General features: G+C 40.7%; 1 protein-coding gene across 2 annotated transcripts in view; it reads left to right on the forward strand.

Moving 5' to 3' along the window:
• DHTKD1 (dehydrogenase E1 and transketolase domain containing 1) overlaps positions 1-18135 on the forward strand; it is a 51813-nt gene extending 33678 nt beyond the window's left edge. Inside the window, exons 9-17 of one of the 2 annotated variants that reach the window (XM_047066188.1) lie at positions 342-426; positions 1156-1295; positions 7177-7327; positions 9110-9270; positions 10329-10493; positions 12895-12977; positions 13313-13482; positions 15149-15234; positions 16156-18135. In XM_047066188.1, the coding sequence (XP_046922144.1) occupies positions 342-426; positions 1156-1295; positions 7177-7327; positions 9110-9270; positions 10329-10493; positions 12895-12977; positions 13313-13482; positions 15149-15234; positions 16156-16257 (1143 nt within the window). In that variant the 3' untranslated portion in view covers positions 16258-18135. The remainder of the gene's footprint in view (positions 1-341; positions 427-1155; positions 1296-7176; positions 7328-9109; positions 9271-10328; positions 10494-12894; positions 12978-13312; positions 13483-15148; positions 15235-16155) is intronic. The other variant, XM_047066189.1, reaches the window with a different exon arrangement.
• The last annotated feature ends 1023 nt before the right edge of the window (positions 18136-19158 follow it).

Consider the following 19158-nt stretch of genomic DNA (forward strand, 5'->3'; position numbering starts at 1 on the left):
TTATTATAGGTACAGAGATTCTTAAAATAATCTGTGTACTTACCATCCAGGTGAAGAAATTGAATATTACAAGCACAGTTCTCTGCGTGCCCTCCCTGGTGCCGTCTCCTCTCCATTGTGCACAGGCTTAACCACTAACCTGAGTGCCTGCTAGTTTTGCCTGTTTGAAAACCTATAATTGCTATCTTACTCTCATCTTTCCCTTCTGCACTTTCTGTTTTAATATAACATTATAATTTTGATCCATACCGTTGTTGCATTACATTTTGTGAACTCAGTGTGGAAAAGGGTATAGACTGTTAAAAGTGTCTTTTTTTCCCCTCTGCTTCTGTTTTTTGCAGTCCAGACTGGAGAAAGTGATGGATGGAACAAAATTAGACTGGGCTACGGCAGAAGCTCTTGCCTTGGGCTCATTACTTGCTCAGGGTAAGACATTTCTGTTTAGTTGCACAGCTGGTAGGGATTGCTTTATATGACACTTGATGTATGTGACCCCTGCAGTTCTGAGTAAAACTATCTCCAATTGTTTTCAGTAACTAGAGAGGTTCTAAAATGTGTTAGCTTTTCTTCTTTGACAATATTATTTAATCTTCAGGATAAGTCGTGTTGGTGACCTTCATCAAAGAATAGACTATAGAACATTTCTTGCTAGGAAACAAAGGGCCCTGTGCCAGATGAATTGGAAAGATATTTTCCTCCAAACATTGTAGGGCAAGCAATGACTCTCCATTCTTGTGTGATCTTGCCTTACACAGACTTTTGAATATAGGGCAGATACATTTTATTTTTTTATAATTTTTTTTAATGTTTATTATTTTTGAGAGAGAGAGAGACAGTGTGAGCAGGGGAGGGGCAGAGAAAGGGAGACACAGAATCCGAAGCAGGCTTCAGTCTCCCAGCTTTCAGCACAGAGCCCCACTTGGGGCTTGAATCCATGAACTGTGAGGTCATGACCCAAGCGGAAGTTGGACACTTAACTGACTGAGCCACCCAGATGCCCCAGAACAGGTATATTTTAATGTGGTTAATCTATTGCTAAGGGAAATTCTCACAATGAACTGATGTGTAAGAATTCAGCATCAGCATGTGTTGTTAATACTTAGGTTATTCACGGGAATCTGTCTTTTTTTGTTTTTTCCTCCTTGCTGGCTTAAGGTTTTAATGTCCGTCTGAGTGGGCAAGATGTCGGCCGTGGAACTTTTAGTCAGAGGCACGCCATGGTTGTTTGCCAGAACACCGATGACACCTATATCCCTCTGAACCATATGGACCCAAATCAGAAAGGGTTTCTAGAGGTAGGATGTCTTAGTGTCTATTGTAAAAACCAGGTGCTGATAATTATAGTTACAGGATTCTTAAAGCAGCTAGAAACAGATGTCAGCAACTTTGGGTTCAATCTTTTTAAAAAAAAATTTAGGGGCACCTGGGTGGCTCGGTTGGTTGGGTGTCCGACTTCAGCTCAGATCATTATCTCGCAGTTCAGGAGTTCGAGCCTGCATCAGGCTCTGTGCTGACAGCTCAGAGCCTGGAGCCTGCTTCAGATTCTGTGACTCCCATTCTCTCTCTGCCCCTCCCCTGCTCTCTCTCTCAAAAATAAATAAAAACATTAAAAAATTAAAAAAATTCCAGTATAGTTAACATGGTGTTTTATTAGTTTCAGGTGTACAATATAGGGATTCAGCACTTTCATACATCACCCAGTGCTCATCTGGTGTATCTTTTTTTATTATTAAATATAATTTATTGTCAAATTGGTGTCCATACAATACCCAGTGATCATCCCAACAGGTGCCCTCCTCGATGCCCATCACCCACTTTCCTCTCTCCCCTACCCTCCATCAACCCTCAGTTCTCAGTTTTTAAGAGTCTCTTATGGTTTGCTTCCCTCCCTCTCTGTAATGTTTTTTTCCTTCCCCTCCCCCATGGTCTTGTGTTAAGTTTCTCAGGATCCACATATGAATGAAAACATATGGTATCCGTCTTTCTCTGCCTGACTTATTTCACTTAGCATAATACCCTCCCTGTTCCATCACATTGTTACAAATGGCCAGATTTCATTCTTTCTCATTGCCAAGTAGTATTCCGTTGTATATATAAACCACATCTTCTTTATCCATTTGTCAGTTGATGGACATTTAGGCTCTTTCCATAATTTAGTTATTGTTGAAAGTGCTGCTAGAAACTTTGGGGTACAAGTGCCCCTATGCATCAGCACTCCTGGATCCCTTGGGTAAATTCCTAGCCGTGCTATTGATGGGTCATAGGGTAGGTCTATTTTTAATTTTTTGAGGAACCTCCACACTGTTTTCCAGAGCGGCTGCACCAGTTTGCATTCCCACCAACAGTGCAAGAGGGTTCCCGTTTCTCCACGTCCTCGCCAGCATCTATAGTCTCCTGATTTGTTCACTTTAGCCACTCTGACTGGCATGAGGTGGTATCTGAGTGTGGTTTTGATTTGTATTTCCCTGATGAGGAGCGACGCTGAGCATCTTTTCATGTGCCTGTTGGCCATCCGGATGTCTTCTTTAGAGAAGTGTCTATTCATGTTTTCTGCCCATTTCTTCACTGGATTATTTGTTTTTCGGGTGTGGAGTTTGGTGAGCTCTTTGTAGATTTTGGATAGTAGCCCTTTGTCCGATATGTCATTTGCAAATATCTTTTCCCATTCCGTTGGTTGCATTTTAGTTTTGTTGATTGTTTCCTTTGCTGTGCAGAAGCGTTTTATCTTAATGAGGTCCCAGTAGTTCATTTTTGCTTTTAATTCCCTTGCCTTTGGAGATGTGTCGAGTAAGAAAATGCTGCGGCTGAGGTCAGAGAGGTTTTTCCCTGCTTTCTCCTCTAGGGTTTTGATGGTTTCCTGTCTCACATTCAGGTCCTTCATCCATTTTGAGTTTGTTTTTGTGAATGGTGTAGGAAAGTGGTCTAGTTTCATCCTTCTGCATGTTGCTGTCCAGTTCTCCCAGCACCATTTGTTAAAGAGACTGTCTTTTTTCCATTGGATATTCTTTTGCAAATCAATTAATATGATACATGACATTAATAAAAGAAAAAATAAGAACCGTATGATTCTGTCTATAGATGCAGAAAAAGCATTTGACAAAATACAGCATCCTTTCTTAATAAAAACCCTTGAGAAAGTCGGGATAGAAGGAAAATACTTAAACATCATAAAAGCCGTTTATGAAAAGCCGACAGCTAATATCATCCTCAATGGGGAAAAACTGACAGCTCTCACCCTGAGATCAGGAACACGACAGGGATGTCCACTCTCACCGCTGTTGTTTAACATGGTGTTGGAAGTGCTAGCATCAGCGATCAGACAACAAAAGGAATCAAAGGCATCAAAATTGGCAAAGATGAAGTCAAACTTTCACTGTTTGCAGACGACGTGATACTCTACATGCAAAACCTGACAGACTCCACCAAAAGTCTGTTAGAACTGATACATGAATTCAGCAAAGTCGCAGGATACAAAATTAATGTACAGAAATCGGTTGCATTTTTATACACCAATAATGAAGCAACAGAAAGAGAAATAAAGAAACTGATCCCATTCACAATTTCACCAAGAATCATAAAATACCTAGGAATAAACCTAACCAAAGATGTAAAAGATCTGTATGCTGAAAACTATAGAAAACTTATGAAGGAAATTGAAGAAAAGAAATGGAAAAACATTCCGTGCTCATGGATTGGAAGAATAAATATTGTTAACATGTCAGTACTACCCAAAGCAATCTACACATTCCATGCAATCCCAATCAAAATCGCACCAGCATTCTTCTTGAAGCTGGAACAAGCAATCCTAAAATTTGTATGGAACCACAAACAACCCCGAATAGCCAAAGAAATATTGAAGAAGGAAACCAAAGCAGGAGGCATCACAATCCCAGACTTTAGTCTCTACTACAAAGCTGTAATCATCAAGACAGCATGATATTGGCACAAAAACAGACACATAGACCAATGTAATAGAATAGAGACTCCAGAAGTGGACCCACAAATGTATGGCCAACTAATCTTAGATCAGTGTACTCTTAATTCCCTTCATCTACTTCACGCATCCGCCACTGGTAAAACCATGCCCCACTGGTAAAACCAGTTTTTACAAGTGGTAAAAACTGGTTACCACTAGTTTCTTCTTTAATAGTCTGTTTTTGTGCGTGTCTTTTTCTATTTGTTCATTTCTTTTGTTTCTTTTTTTTAAATTTATTTTTTTATAATTTAACTTTATTTTTTATTTTTTAAAATTTACATCCAAATTAGTTAGTATACAGTGAAGCAATGATTTCAGGAGTAGATGCCTTAATGCCCCTTACCCATTTAGCCCATCTCCTCTCCCACAACCCCTCCAGCAACCCTCAGTTTTTTTCTCTATTAAAACCATGTCCTTTATATGAAGGACCCTGGGAGGAACTGGTGCTTGCTCTTGGTACTGCTCCTGGTATTGACTGAGTTGACTGAGCAGTGGTTTGTCTCTATGGTGTGTGTACCGTGAATTCTGCAATTGAGCCACATTCTTCTGTCAGTAATGGCTCCCAGGAAGAGGTGGAGGCCACTGACCTCTGGTGACTGTAAGCCACCAGGCTGTCTTTCCCCTTTATTCTGTGTCTCAATCTTTATCTTCTTTCTATGTACATTTACATCATCACATTGTACATCATATATATTTATGAGCCATCTCAAGTATGTTTTGGAATAAATAAAAGAATTAATAAATCCAAGAAATGAAAGTAGATATGTGTATACATGAGTACAAATGACAATGAATGCTTAGGAGAAGGTGCAGAGAATCTACTTGGGAAGTCAGGAAAACCTTGGGAGGGGAAGGCAGATTTGAACTGGGCCTGGAAGGACATAAGGAGTTGCCTAGTCTGATGCCTATAGAGAGAACATTCCAGGTGGACACCATAATACCTACAAAGCCTGTGAAGTGAGAAGACAGGACCTACAAATAGCTTCATGTGACTGGAGGTTAAGTTGCAAAGTGGAAACAGGAGTCAGGAAGAGGAGACTGGCCAGACTCCCCACCTTGTGAAAGACTCGGAATGTTATGTAAGTAGGAAACCATGGAGGAATTTTGAACAGGCGATCAGATTTTTGTATCAGAAAGAACCCTCCCCATGGTACTTTGGAAGCTGAAGATGGATGAGAACTTCAGATGGTGTATCCACCCAGCTTTATTGAGGTATAACAGAACAATTTCTTTTTTTCTTTAAAACAATTTTTTAATGTTTATTTATTTTTAAGAGACAGCGTGAGTGGGGAAGGGCAGAGGGAGAGGGAGACAGAGAATCCAAAGCAGGCTCTGCTCTGTCAGCACAAATCCTGACATGGGACTCGAACCCACAAACCATGAGATCATGATCCGAGCCAAAGTTAGACACTCAACCGACTGAGCCACCCAGGTGCCCCATAATAGGACAATTTCTAAGGAGGCTTCTCAATAGTCTAGGCAGGAAATCACATGGACCTGAATTAGGGCAATAGCAGTGCAGACAGAAGATGGGACCAGATTTGAGAACATTTACCAAACAACAGCTATGGGACTTAGCGGTAGATGGAGGGAGTGCGGAAGACTAGTCTCGCTTATCTCCTGGCTTCCTGACTTGGACAATTGCTATATGATGGTGATACTCACCCAAATATAAAGAGGGGGAACAGGTTTGGTAAGGAAAGCTGATGGATTCAGTTTTGAACATTTGACTTTGAGGTGGCTGAATAACATACAAGTTTCCGTCCATTACAGAAAGGCAATTAGATATGTATGTCTGGACTTAATGAAGGAATCTGATCTTGAGATATAGGTTTGGACATCATCAGGGTGAAGTGATTGAAGCCACAAGGGTGGGAGAATCTCCCTGGGAGAGAGCAGAATGGGAAGAGAGCCAAGGGATAGGGTCCTGGGAAAAAGAGCTTCTAAGGGGCTGGCAGGGGAAAAGTATTTCCCTAGAGAGCATCCAGAGGAGGAGGAGAACAAGGAGTCACTGTGTCATGACCTGAAGAAGAAAGAAGTCAAATATGAGGAAGAATAACATGGCCATTGGATTTAGCCACTGGAAAGTCAAGAGTTGACTTCACGTACAGCCATTTTAGTGGAGCAGTGAGAACAGAAGCTAGACGCTACGAGCTTAAAGGGTAAAATTCCCACAAATGGTGAGATCAGGACCTGAGCTGCAATCAAGAATCAGACACAACCGACTGAGCCACCCAGGTGCCCCTATTTTGTTATTTTTTAAATTGAAGTATAGTTGACACACAAAGTTGTGTTAGTTTCAGGTGTACAACATAGTGGTTTGACAGGTCTATTTGTGCTATGCTTCGCTCACAAGTGTAGCTACCGTCTGTCACCTAACAACGCTATTACAATATCATTGATGATGCTCCCTATGCTGTACCTTCCATCCCTGTGACTTACTCATTCCATGGCTGGAAGTCTGTACTTCCCATACTCTTCCACCCATTTTGCCCATTCCCCGCTCCTCCTCCCTCCACAATCACCAGTTTGTTCTCTGTGTTTATGGGTCTGTTTCCACTTTTGTTTGTCTTTTTGTTTCTCTTAAGCACAATCATATAGTTTTTGTCCATCTCTGTCTGACTTGTTTCACTTAGCATCGTACCCTCTAGATCCACCCATGTGGTCATACGACTGAGTAGAATCACGTTGCGTTTAATTGTCCTCTTTTGCCTCCTCAGAGATCTAATTTTGTGTTCTGCTTTTCTTTTTTATCTTAACATGCTGTGACGGTTCTTTTGATTTATTGTGCAGATAGGATATTAGAATAATGGATTCTAACCAAAGGTAGGCCTTCTTTTGGTAACTTTCCCCCCTTTGCTTTGTGATATGTGTTTTAAAAGCTTGTATGACACAATCTTACTCTAACTAATCAAGGTAGATCATCTAAGAAGTTAATTTTGCTTATCCTTAAAGATCGCCTTTACTGCCCACGTTGCATTCTTCTCCCCCTTTCCTTGTGCCACCTTCCCCCACACGCGTCACTCACAGGGAGCAGTAGATGTCCTTTCTCAAGAAATGAGGAGATAACTGGAAAGAAAGCTCCCCTCTGTGCCCTTCCTCCTTTTTGAGAGGTTTGTGACGCTTTACCTTGACTGATCTATGTCCCCAGCTTTCCTTGCAGTGACAGTGTTTCTGTTCTCTTCCTTTGTATTAATTAGATCAGCAACAGCCCGCTGTCAGAAGAGGCTGTCCTGGGATTTGAATATGGGATGAGCATCGAAAGCCCCAGGTTACTGCCCATCTGGGAGGCTCAGTTTGGCGATTTCTTCAATGGTGCTCAGATCATCTTTGACACGTTCATCTCTGGAGGTGGGTGTCAGCATATGCATGTGGAATGGTGCATAGCACCAGCCTCGTGGGGAAACATGAATGAGACGGGGCCATAACTGCTGTACCACAAGAGTTAGGGGCTGCCCTGCCATCTCCTGGGGCATGACAGCTATTGGATGGTTACAGAAGCTGCTGGAGGGCTAGGGGCCACTCGGTCACTGTACAGGCAGCACTTTCTCCAGGGCAGTGTGCTTGGCTGTAGGGAGAAGGGCATGTACCTGCCAGCTCCTAGGTAGTTTGACTTTACGGTCGGCACTTGGGGCATGTTGCATAACTGTGACATGAATAGCAAGCAGGCAGTGGGGACATAGTAGAGATTTGTGGTCAGAGTGAATGGCAGCCTTGAAAATCCACTTCCCTCGGGGCGCCTGGGTGGCTCAGTCAGTTGAGCTTTTGACCTCGGCTCAGGTCATGATCTTGCAGTTTATAAGTTTGAGACCCATGTCACAGCTCAGAGCCTGGAGCCTGCTTTGGATTCTCTCCCTCTGCCCCTCCCCCGCTCATGCTCTGTCTCTGTCTCTCTATCTCAAAATTAAATAAAAATGTTAAAAAGAAAGAAAGAAAGAAAGAGAGAAAGAAAGAAAGAAAGAAAGAAAGAAAGAAAGAAAGAAAAGAAAATCCACTTCCCTCAACCCAAGGATGTTCAACTATCTGAAAGCTGGTAGTGGGACATCTTTATTTTTTTGTTTTGTTTTTAAAAAAAATTTTTTTTAAGTTTATTTATTTTGAAAGAGACAGAGACAGTGTGAGTGGGGGGGGGGGGGGAGAGAATCCTAGGTAGGCTCTGCACTGTCAACACAGAGCCCAATCTAGGGCTCGAACTCACGAAACCATGACATCATGACCTGAGCCAAAGAGTCGGAGGCTTAACTGACTGAGCCGCCTGGGCACCCCTTGTTTTGTTTTGTTTTGTTTTGTTTTGTTTTGTTTTGTTTTGTTTTGTTTTGTTTTGTTTTATGAGAGGGTACATGTGAGCAAGGGGCAGAGAGAAAGGGAGAGAATCCCATGAAGGGCAGAGAGGGAGAAAGAGAGAGGGAGAATCCCATGAGGGGCAGAGAGGGAGAGAGAGAGAGAAGCAGGTCTCACCGGAATCAGGGCTCCAGCTCACCCACTGGAAGAGGGGCTGGAACTCACAAACCCTGAGATCATGACCGGAGCCAAAGTTCAATGCTTAACTGACTGAGCCAACGAGGTGCTCCCTTATTGTTTTTAATAATCATTTACAAAAGCAGAACCTACTTATTATAAAAATCAGAGTATGTAAGGTACAAGTGTGAGTCCCCATCACCCCATTTTCGGGGGGTAACCAACCCCCTTGGATTCTTTGCACTCCACTCGTCCCTCTGGCCGTGTTTCTCTGTGACCTTGTGGTTGTAGGGAAGAAAAGTGCCTTGAGGAGACTGGACTTTGACATGTCCAGAGACTATCCAGAAGTGTCCACACTTGCAGCCTGAGGACAGTGGGCTGTGTTGTAATTGGTGCTGTGGGGGGAAGACAAGAGCCACCAGTGCTCAGTAGGAGTCGTGTCTGCAAAGGAAGCAGAGAGGCCCATGCTGTCCTTGAAACCGGTACATTCACCTCGTGATTTGTCTCTCATCTGCCACAGCCCGTTCAGTGAGTGTGTCATATAGGGTTTCAGCCGGTAAGATGGACATTGTCCTCCTAAGCGCGTAACACTGCTGGAGAGCACACAGAATGGAAAATGACTCTAGGGGATAAGACGGCAAAGTAACGTTTGTGTCACTACTCATGTCACATCAGACGGTTCTGTTCCTGCTTCGGAGAGTTCTCACTCCCTGTCACGTGCTTTCCCAGGGGAGGCCAAGTGGCTCCTTCAGAGCGGCATTGTTATCCTGCTTCCCCATGGGTATGACGGGGCTGGACCCGACCACTCCTCTTGTCGCATAGAGCGTTTCTTGCAGGTATGTCCGCTCGCTGCTTCCTAGGTGCTTTGAAAGAGACCTACCTCCTGTGAATACTTAATATGTACCTTAAACTGTAAGGCCTTGTAGTATCTGAATGAAACGGGTTTAAGGCACTGCCAGTATTCTTTATCAACATGATGCCTTGGGTATATTAGTGTCGTGGTTTTATGGCAAAAAAGTGGTTCTTGTATGGAAAAGATCAGTGGTTTCTAAACCATGCTGATAATGAAAATCATCTACAGAGCTTTTTGTAGATAGAGATCCAGGGACCAACACCAGATCAGATTCTTCAGAGTGTGGCCTAGCCTGTATTTTTACCTAAAAAATTATTTTTGAGTAACTATAGTATTTTTTATAAAGTGATTCATGATCATTAAAAAATGTTTCAATAATCATGCAGAAATAACCACAGTTAATATTTGGTAAGGATCATTACCTATGTCTTTTTATGCATATGACTTCCTAGTATTAAGAAAATTTTCAAACATACAGAAAAGTTATAAAATTTTACAGTGAACATTCATATGCCAATCCCTTAGATTCTACCACTAATATTTTATTATACTGTACTTGTTTTTATCACATTTACTCATCTATCATTCTTCTATCTATAAATCTGTATTATCTGCTGATGCATTTCAGGGTAAATGGAGATGTGTGTCCACGTACAGGTCACAGATGTGTAATCTGTACACATTATCCTAAGTGCACGAATATCATTAATTATTTTAGCATATGTGCAGATAAATGTATAGCTAGATGACAGTTTAGTCTACTGTAGAACAGTAGATAGATGGATAGTTATGTTGATAGGTAATAATAGAGAAAAATGATTTTATAAAAAGTGGATTACAGAAATAAATAAACTGAAGGTTAGTTAAAGACTACATGTGAAATACAAAACTACAGTTTTGGGAAGAAATATAGGATGAGTATGCGGAAGACATCGTTTGGGAGTCATGAGTATACAGATGGGTTTCCCTTAGGACAGCCGTGTCCTTATGATTGAATTAGATGATCGGAACATTTGCTTGTTTCTTTCATTTCTCTCCCAGATGTGTGACAGTGTAGAAGAGGGGGTGGATGGAGACACAGTGAACATGTTCGTGGTACACCCAACTACTCCTGCACAGTATTTCCACTTGCTCAGGAGACAGATGGTCCGGAATTTCCGAAAACCCCTCATTGTTGCTTCTCCGAAGATGTTACTCAGGTTCCCTGTAAGTAGAAACAACTGGTTAGGAAGCCTTTCTCCTTCTGTCGTTTTTATATGCATTTGCCTCTATTTTCTGTATCTAATGTTATTTATTTAAAACGTTTTGGCCTTTTTAAAATTTTGATTCCAGTTAGTTAACATACAGTGTTACATTAGTTTCAGGTGTACAATATAGTGATTCAGCACTTCCATATACATCACCTGGTGCTCATCATGACAAGTGCGTTCCTTAATCCCCATCACCTATTTAACCCCCCCCCCCACTTCCCTTTGTGTCTCGTTGTATTTAAACAGAAACATCTAGGGGCGCCTGGGTGGCTCAGTCGGTTAAGTGTCCAACTTTGGCTCAGGTCATGAATTCCAACCCCGTGTTGGGCTCTGTGCTGACAGCTCAGAGCCTGGAGCCTTCCTCAGATTCTGTCTCCCTCTCTCTCTGCCCCTCTCCTGCTCGCACTGTCTCACTCTGGCTCTCAAAAATAAACATTAAAACAAATTTTTAGAAACATCTTTTAATTTTAATTTTTTTAATTACAAAAATGTTTTAATGTTTATTCATTTTGGAGATAGAAAGAGAGAGAGAGAGACAAAGCATAAGTGGGGGAGGGGCAGAGAGAGAGGGAGACCCAAAATCTGCAGCAGGCTCCAAGCTCTGAGCTGTCAGCACAGAGCCCGACACAGGGGCTCAAATTCGCTAACCGTGAGATCGTGACCTGAGCCGAAGTCAGACGCTTAACTGACTAAGCCACCCAGGAGCCCCTGACACAGATATTTTGAAATGGCAACGTGTAAGGGGCCAAGTCATAATACACATTAATTTATTTCTAAGAAATATGTACACCTGGGATTCTTCACCCAACTTTCATTGTACTTGCAAGATTGTCACCTGCTCCCTCAATCATTGCTCTAAAAGAGTATAATCATATTAAATATAATATATGTATGTTACTAAGTATTGAATGAACTATCGGAAATTTTATTGAGAATTTCTTTTGCTGTTTGTAACTGAGAGTTAGATTTAATTCTGGCCCTAGTTGTTGTCCACTCCTCTCCTCTCCCCATGTCTAATCTATAACTTATGAAATAAGTGAGGCCTTGCTCTGGAGCCTTTAAAATATCAATAGCTTTCCTACAAATTTTCAAGCAAAATGTACTCTTATTAAGTAGTTAACTATCTTCCTTAAACATATAAGTCCTTTTAGTAATTGAAAGTGAGTACCACCGTTATTGAAGTCTGATTTCTTCCTGAAAATTAGCTACTGTACCAGTAGGTACAAGTGATCTAGCAGAATAGAAGTCCACTCTTTGTTTCCATGGCCCATTTGGAGATGACTTACCATGTGACAAACACGACTCAAGGCTCTAGGGAGTTTGCCTGTCAAGTGGTACCTAAATTCTACCCCAATTTCCCACCCAGCTCTCAACTCCAGCTCCTTTTTTTTTTTCTTAGTGAGCTCTTTACAGAGATCAAGAGTCACATGCTCTACTGACTGAGCCAGCCAGGTGCCCCTCCAGCCCCTTTTGATTCCCACCATAGGAAGTGTGAGCTGACCAAGGGCTCTGGTTCAAGATGGAGAAAGATTGATTCTATTGTGCATTATTGAGCAACAAGAATAAATAAAGAATATATATTTATATATAATGTATCTATTTATAACTCATATGTAATATATAAATATAATACATTTTATTTTATAACATATATTCATTTTTATTTTATTCTCTTCGCTAATATTATTTTTTTAGGTTACATCACAGTGTCTTGCGTCAGCGAGGCTGCCTATCAGTGGCCCAGTCAAAGTGTCACCTTCCCAGTTGGGACTAGACTATAGGGAAATGAACTAGATGAGGAAATGGAATCCAATCCCCAACCTTACCCTCATTAATGGTCTATTCTGAGTTCTTTGCAACAAGTACTTATTTAAATTGAACTCCTTAATACCATTTCTTTTCATCACAGAAATGTTTGTGTATTGTTCCTGGTTTGTTCTGTGACTCATTAGGTTTCACTTATAAATTATGGTTAAAATCCTAAAGACAGAAATCATTGCCCTGGCTGAGCTGTTTTCATTCACAGATTCCATGAACTGCCCCCTCCAATTCCAAGAAATTAAAGCATACTTTTGATGGATATTAAAGTGTGATTGAACTGAAATGTTGATTCTTAAAATGTTATTGTGGCATCAGACAATAGGCAATTTTAAGTCACTTTGAACAAATAATTTTATTCTGAAATATACAGAATCGATATTTTTGGGAAAAATATTGTGCTTATTAGTACACATGTTTACATATAATGCTAGGAGGGAAATTTGTTGTTATTTCTTGGTAAAGATCCCTTATAAGTAAGGCACCTTCGGCTCCTTGCCTTCAGCTGCTAGATTTGTGGCCTTTTTCCCTCTCCTTAGGCAGCCGTATCAAGTCTTCACGAAATGACACCAGGAACAACATTCAAGCCGGTCATTGGTGATTCATCTGTGGATCCCAAAAAGTAATTTGATGTGTATCTCTGTTCTCATACTCTGCGGTAGAATTTTAATTAGTGGGAAAACTAGTTCATGTTAAGGAGCCCAAAGTGACCCAAATCTCCAGTATCCTGATAGAAGAAAGTCCTTTGCATCCGTGGGGTAGGAGTTAGAATATGTGCGGAAGAGGCATACATTGCTGGATAAGACTTGCCAGGGCACAGCATGAGACTGAACCCAACTACAGAGACCCCCACTCCTTCAGTAATGAAGCATGTTCATCTGCGTGGTTTCCTCCTTTTCTGATACAATTCTTTCAGACATTTCTCCTCTACCACATTGTCCCTTTTCTACCCAACAGTGTTAAGAGTCTAGTGTTCTGCTGTGGCAAACATTTCTATGCCCTACTGAAGCAAAGAGAATCCTTGGAGGCCAAGAAGGGTGACTTTGCCATCATCCGAGTAGAAGAACTCTGTCCTTTCCCAGTGGATTCGTTACAGCAAGAGATGAGCAAATACAAACATGTTAAAGGTATGGCACTGGTCTTGTTGGGATTCTTCTGGATTCAGATACCTGAAACCTATTCCAGCTATCTCACGTGAAAAGAGGTTTGGGGGCAGAGAGAGTCATTAGGAAACCACCTTGGACTCTAGAAATATGAAAAAAAAAATACTGCTAGAGCCAATGTCTCCTTGTCTTTTCTGGTATCCCTTTCAGTCTCCCCTTCTCTCACTTAAGACATGTCATTTCTTGAGAGGCTGGAGGTAATCTCTGCTATAATATTACTTTGGATAAATAGATGTAACTGTAAAAGGCAAGGCTTTTTTTTTGGCTGCAATAATTGGACTGGAATAACTGGACATCTCTATGCATTGGGTAAAGAAGTTAACCCAAGATCACAGACCTAAATGTAAAACGTAAAACTCTAAAACTTCTAGGAGAAAACCTTTGTGGCCTTCCGTTAGGCAAAAAGTTCTTAGATGTAACACTAAACATCAGATAACAGAAAAATTGGACTTTATCAAAGCAAAAAGCTTTTGCACTGCTGAAAGGTGTTGCAGAGCAAATGGAAAGACGAGACACAGACTGGGAGAAAGTATTTGCAAATACATATGTGACAAAGGACTATCCAGATTGTTCAGAGAGTGTCCAAAACTCAACAGTAAGAAAAACAAATAATCCAAGTTTTTAAAATGTGCAAAAGACTTGAACCAAAGAATGGGAGGGCAAACAACCATTAAAAAAAAGATGCACAACTATAATCAGTGATAAGGGAGATGCAAGTGAAACCCAAATGAGATACGACTACACACCTATTAGAATGGCTCAAATTAAAACAATAAGTATCAATTGTATCCAAGGCTGATGAGGAAGCAAAGCACCCGGAACCTGCATTCACTGCAGGAAGGAATGGAAACTGGTGTAGTCGCTCTGGAAACATGTGTCAGTTCCTTACAAGGTTACACACAGAGTTACCGTATAGCCCAGCGGTTCACTTGGAGGTATTTGTCCAAGAGGAATGAAAACATGTTCACAGAAAAATGTCTATAGCAGCTTCATCCATAATTGCCCCAAGCTACCAGCACATCCTTCAACCTGCGGATGGATACATAATCCATGTTACATTCTTACAATACCTACTGCTCAGGAATAAGAGCGTGACCTATGGCTACAGGCAAAATCACAAATGGATTTTGCCAGTTCAAGGGAGCCAGAACCAAAGGCTACATAATATGATTCCATTTATCTGATGTTCTGGAAAAGGCATGAACTATAGGGAGAGAGGAAAGATCAGTGGTTGCCAGAGGTTGGGTGGGTGGAGGGGTTGCCTTGAAAGGGCCAGGTTGAGGGAATTTGGGGGATTGATAGAATTTTTCTGTATCACAAGTGAGGTGCTGGATACACGACTATGCATTTGTCAAAAAAAAAAAAAAAAAGCCAAGTAACACTATGCCATATTGGAAAGGCATATATTTACTTGAGGAGAGCTATCCATACGTACACGCTATATATGTACATATGTGTATAAAAATGGATATGATGTGTCTGTGTGTGTAGATACATAGTGTATGTATGTATTCACTGTGTGTATATATACATACATATATATATGTATAGAGTGTGTGTGTGTGTGTGTGTGTGTGTGTGTTATTGTACATTTACTTGGAATACTGAAATGAACTTTCTTCTGTTATAGATTTTATTTGGAGTCAGGAGGAGCCTCAGAACATGGGTCCATGGTGCTTTGTTTCTCCCAGGTTTGAAAAGCAACTGGCCTGCAAGGTAATGGCTTTCTGTCTTGTAATGTTTTGTGTATGTGTGTTATTTTTTCCTGGAGTGCCAAGAAATGGGTTTGTCCCCTGTGAGCCTGATGCAGGGCTGGAACCCATGAACCGTGAACCCATGATCTGAGCCAAAGTTGGGTGTTTAACCAACTGAGCCACCCAAGCACCCCTCCAGTTGTTTTAAAGATAAACAAAAGCATAAAATCTAATTTTAGGCTCTTTTCTCAGAATAAAATGTTGCATGTTTATCAAGAAAGACACATATGTGTACATGCTAGTATCATGTAAGAAAAAAATGATTATCCTTCAAACAGTAAAAGCCCTTCCCTGTCGTCTACTTTTCCCACTACTCCATTCAGAAGCCTTGTCCCAAAGCTCAGTATCCAGCCCTGGGGAGCAGGGTGATGAGCGGGTTTATTTTACAATGTGGGAGAAAAGGTGCCCAGTAACGCTTGTCCCAGGCTCATCTGCATAGCTGGCATCCATCAAAGGCCAAATTCTTCCTGATCATGTTGTAGGAAGGGAAGAACAATGAGAAGAGCAAATGTACTTCTCTTTATCTTCCTATTCTGCTTCGATCAGGACTCAGTTTACACATTTGTTACTAGTTTGCTGGGCCCAAGTCATTTTCACCTATAGATAGTTCTAATTTAGGAAAATCTGCAGGTTAAACCAACTAATAATTACTGAAGAACAGGACATAATTCAAGAATTCATCTCACCTCATGGTGCCTGGAATTTAGTTTTTAGTTGTGACAAACATCTCCTTCCAGTCTATTCTAGGTAGCTCATTATTTTGCCCAAAAGGTGATTTGTGGTTAAACAAGCTAAGAGAAATGCATGGACTGCCTTGGGAGAAGGAAGCAGGGCTCTCATCAGGTTCAAATGCCATTTTATTTCTTTTCTGCTCCAATGACAGCTCCGTCTCGTGAGCCGACCCTCTTTGCCAGCACCCGCTGTAGGAATTGGCGCCCTTCACCTGCAGCAGCATGAAGATGTCCTCACCAAGACCTTTGCTTGATGGTGTCCTTCGAATCACTACTACTTCCTTTAAGAAAACTTCCGTGAAAAGAAAGGCTTGCTTCTGTACTCTCCCCTTCCATTAGGTAACATGAAAAGCCTATGTTCCTCTAAGATGTTGGGATTCATGGGGGCAGTTTAATCAGAGTATGTGGAATAGCCAAGGGCATGAATTATCCATGAATACATGAATCTGACCAGTCCATTGTAGCCTTAAAGGTACAGCAGTGTTTTGTTTTGGTTCTGAGTTGTAGAGCTAATTCAATGAACCAGATTTTTTCAGGCCACTCTTTCTCATTAGCTAACTAGTTCGTTAGGTGGAAAAGTTCGTTAGGAAAAGTTTGTTAGCTGGAATTTGCAGCTCCATCCAGATGGCCTCAACATTACTTCTCCGTTTGCTTGATGCGTGTCACTACATTAATTCTGCCATTGTGACTATCAGTATTTTCTTTTGACATAATATCTAGTGCTGCTTTCCAGCCACTGTGAAGAATGTTTCACCAAATGCTGCAGCAAAACCATATTAGTTCTGATTCGTGTTTTTCAGGATAGTTGTTTTCACCCGTTGTCCTTATATATCGGTCCCATTCAATACAAATCTCTGGATGTATAATCTTTTTGCACAGTATTATTAAGGAGTTTTAGCTACAATGAAATTGATTTGTGGGCTACATAGTCTCTTTCCCCCCTAAATTGTTATCTTGATATTTTTAATTGACTTTGGGTATCTGATGTGGGGATTTCAGCTCCTGGTCAGTCAGTCTTACTTCTGAAAGGTATGACAACGTGATGTGATGTTCATTCACAGTGTTCAAGGAGCTTTTTAACTTTGATGCTGGAGACTTCCCAGCACCAGGTACTTGGGGATTTACAGAGATCACCAACCCAGTCTGTTACTTCTGAAACTTTGTGGAAACATAACTAAACGGCAGCAAATGGTGTAGCTTTATGTGGCTTGGTGCTGCAGAGACTCGGCCATCTACCATTCTTGTGCGATGACATTTTTCTCAGAGGTGATGGAGGACATGCTGGGGGACTTTTCCTGGCAGCTGGTAATGTCTTTCAGAATCGATGTGTAGGTTATTCTGGCCACAGGAGTGGATTCATGATTCACATCTTAAACGTATGCGTTAGTGTATTGATTTAATATTTCTGTAAAACTCACATCCTTTTTTTATCCCTATGCACCTTAATGCTTCCTTCCTGTGTCAAGCCTTATAAATCACGTAACTTTGTGCCATGCATGTAAATCGGTAAAATTACAAAGGTCCCTTTAATGAGAATGGTTTTCAATGTGGTATACTGAACTGGAAAAACATAAAAGCACTGTCATGTTTTTTAGATCTCTTGGCTAAACATTTCAAAGTTTAAGCACATAATGAGATGGAAAACTGGTTTGTTTTTTCCATTTTTTTTAAGTTCAGTTTAGATTTCTCCAAATTTCTAACTTTTCATCTCTGGTATCTTATTACACTTCTCCACCTCAAGCCATCAAATGTGTCTTCTGAAAAAGAAGATGTCTCCTGTATCTTAACCTTCTTACTCTCAATCATGATTGCAACACGGGTCAGCATCTTGAATCACCTTGTGGGAAGGGACCATTTAAAGAATTCCAAATCAAATACTCTCATTAGAAAGTATGGGATAAAAATATAATCACAAAGTAAAATAAAAATATTTTATGATATTTCTCAGAGAAATTCGATAATGTGATATTTGTATCCTGTTTATATCTATGCTAATTAAGTTCATGTTCAATGAAGAGCAGACTTAAATGGGATATTCAGTGAATAGAAATTTTAACAACCATGAAAAAAATGTTCATTTTGTCTCAGGTGACATATTCATTGTAAAATAAATTTTTCTTCCTTAAGAACCATTTTTCCTCTGTCTCCTTCTCTCTCTGCCCCTCCCCTACTTGCTCTCTCTATCTCTCAAAAATAAATAAAACATTAAAAAAGAGGTGGGGGGGCGCCTGAGTGGCTCAGTTGGTTGAGCGTCCGACTTCAGCTCAGGTCATGATCTCATGATTCGTGAGTTCGAACCCTGCATTGAGCTCTCTGCTGTCGGCGTGGAGCCGGCTTCAGATCCTCTGTCTCCCTCTGTCTCTGCCCCTTCCATACTTGCTCTGTCTCTCTCTCAAACATAAATAAACCATTTAAAAAAAGGACCATTTTGCTCAGTTTTCTGTCTGCATACTATGAGGAAAATATTCTAAAGCATAACCTCTTTTAGCCTGACTGTAATTACCTCTGAAATTTTATTATTTAAAAATTCCTTGACTGACAATAGAAATCGTATCCCTTCTACAAAACTGAGGAACTACAGTTGAAAGAAATTAGGGGTTATACAGGAAGGAAGTCACAGATAAGAGTCAAGACTTTTAGATCCTGGGGTTCCAAAAGCTTCACCTCCATTTCTCTTGGAGTTACTTGGGTATTTGGTTTTCATCTTCAGCTTCTCATAAGTTTCAGGCTAAAACCATCATATTTTCAGGACATTTGGACAACATGCTTAAATCCTCAATATTTATAACCCATGATGACACAAATAAACAACTCCTAAATTACTCTATGGAAGTTGTAGTTCATTGTCATGGTTGTATTTAAATCTGATAAAACAGTCTAAAGCACACTGTCATTTCCCCAATTGACATTTGCAAAATCAGTTAATTTTAGAAAACTTTTAGTAAAAGTGTGTTACTCTAGAGCTGTTTCCCTGTGTCTTCTCTGATTCATATGGAGAACAGGCTACAAATGAACAAAAATAAGAAATGACCCTGTAAGAGTAGAATGGTATTTCCTCAATAGTTTATTGGACATCTGCATATATGGCATTGTTTTGGACATTAGAAATATACAGGAAGAAAAGAGAACATGGTTTGCCATTTGTCCTCAGTTGG

The sequence above is a fragment of the Lynx rufus genome, unplaced genomic scaffold (genome assembly GCF_022079265.1).
Source record: "Lynx rufus isolate CCGP_SWC_20201006 ecotype Redwood Valley unplaced genomic scaffold, mLynRuf1.p SCAF_7, whole genome shotgun sequence".
Classification (NCBI taxonomy): domain Eukaryota; kingdom Metazoa; phylum Chordata; class Mammalia; order Carnivora; family Felidae; genus Lynx; species Lynx rufus.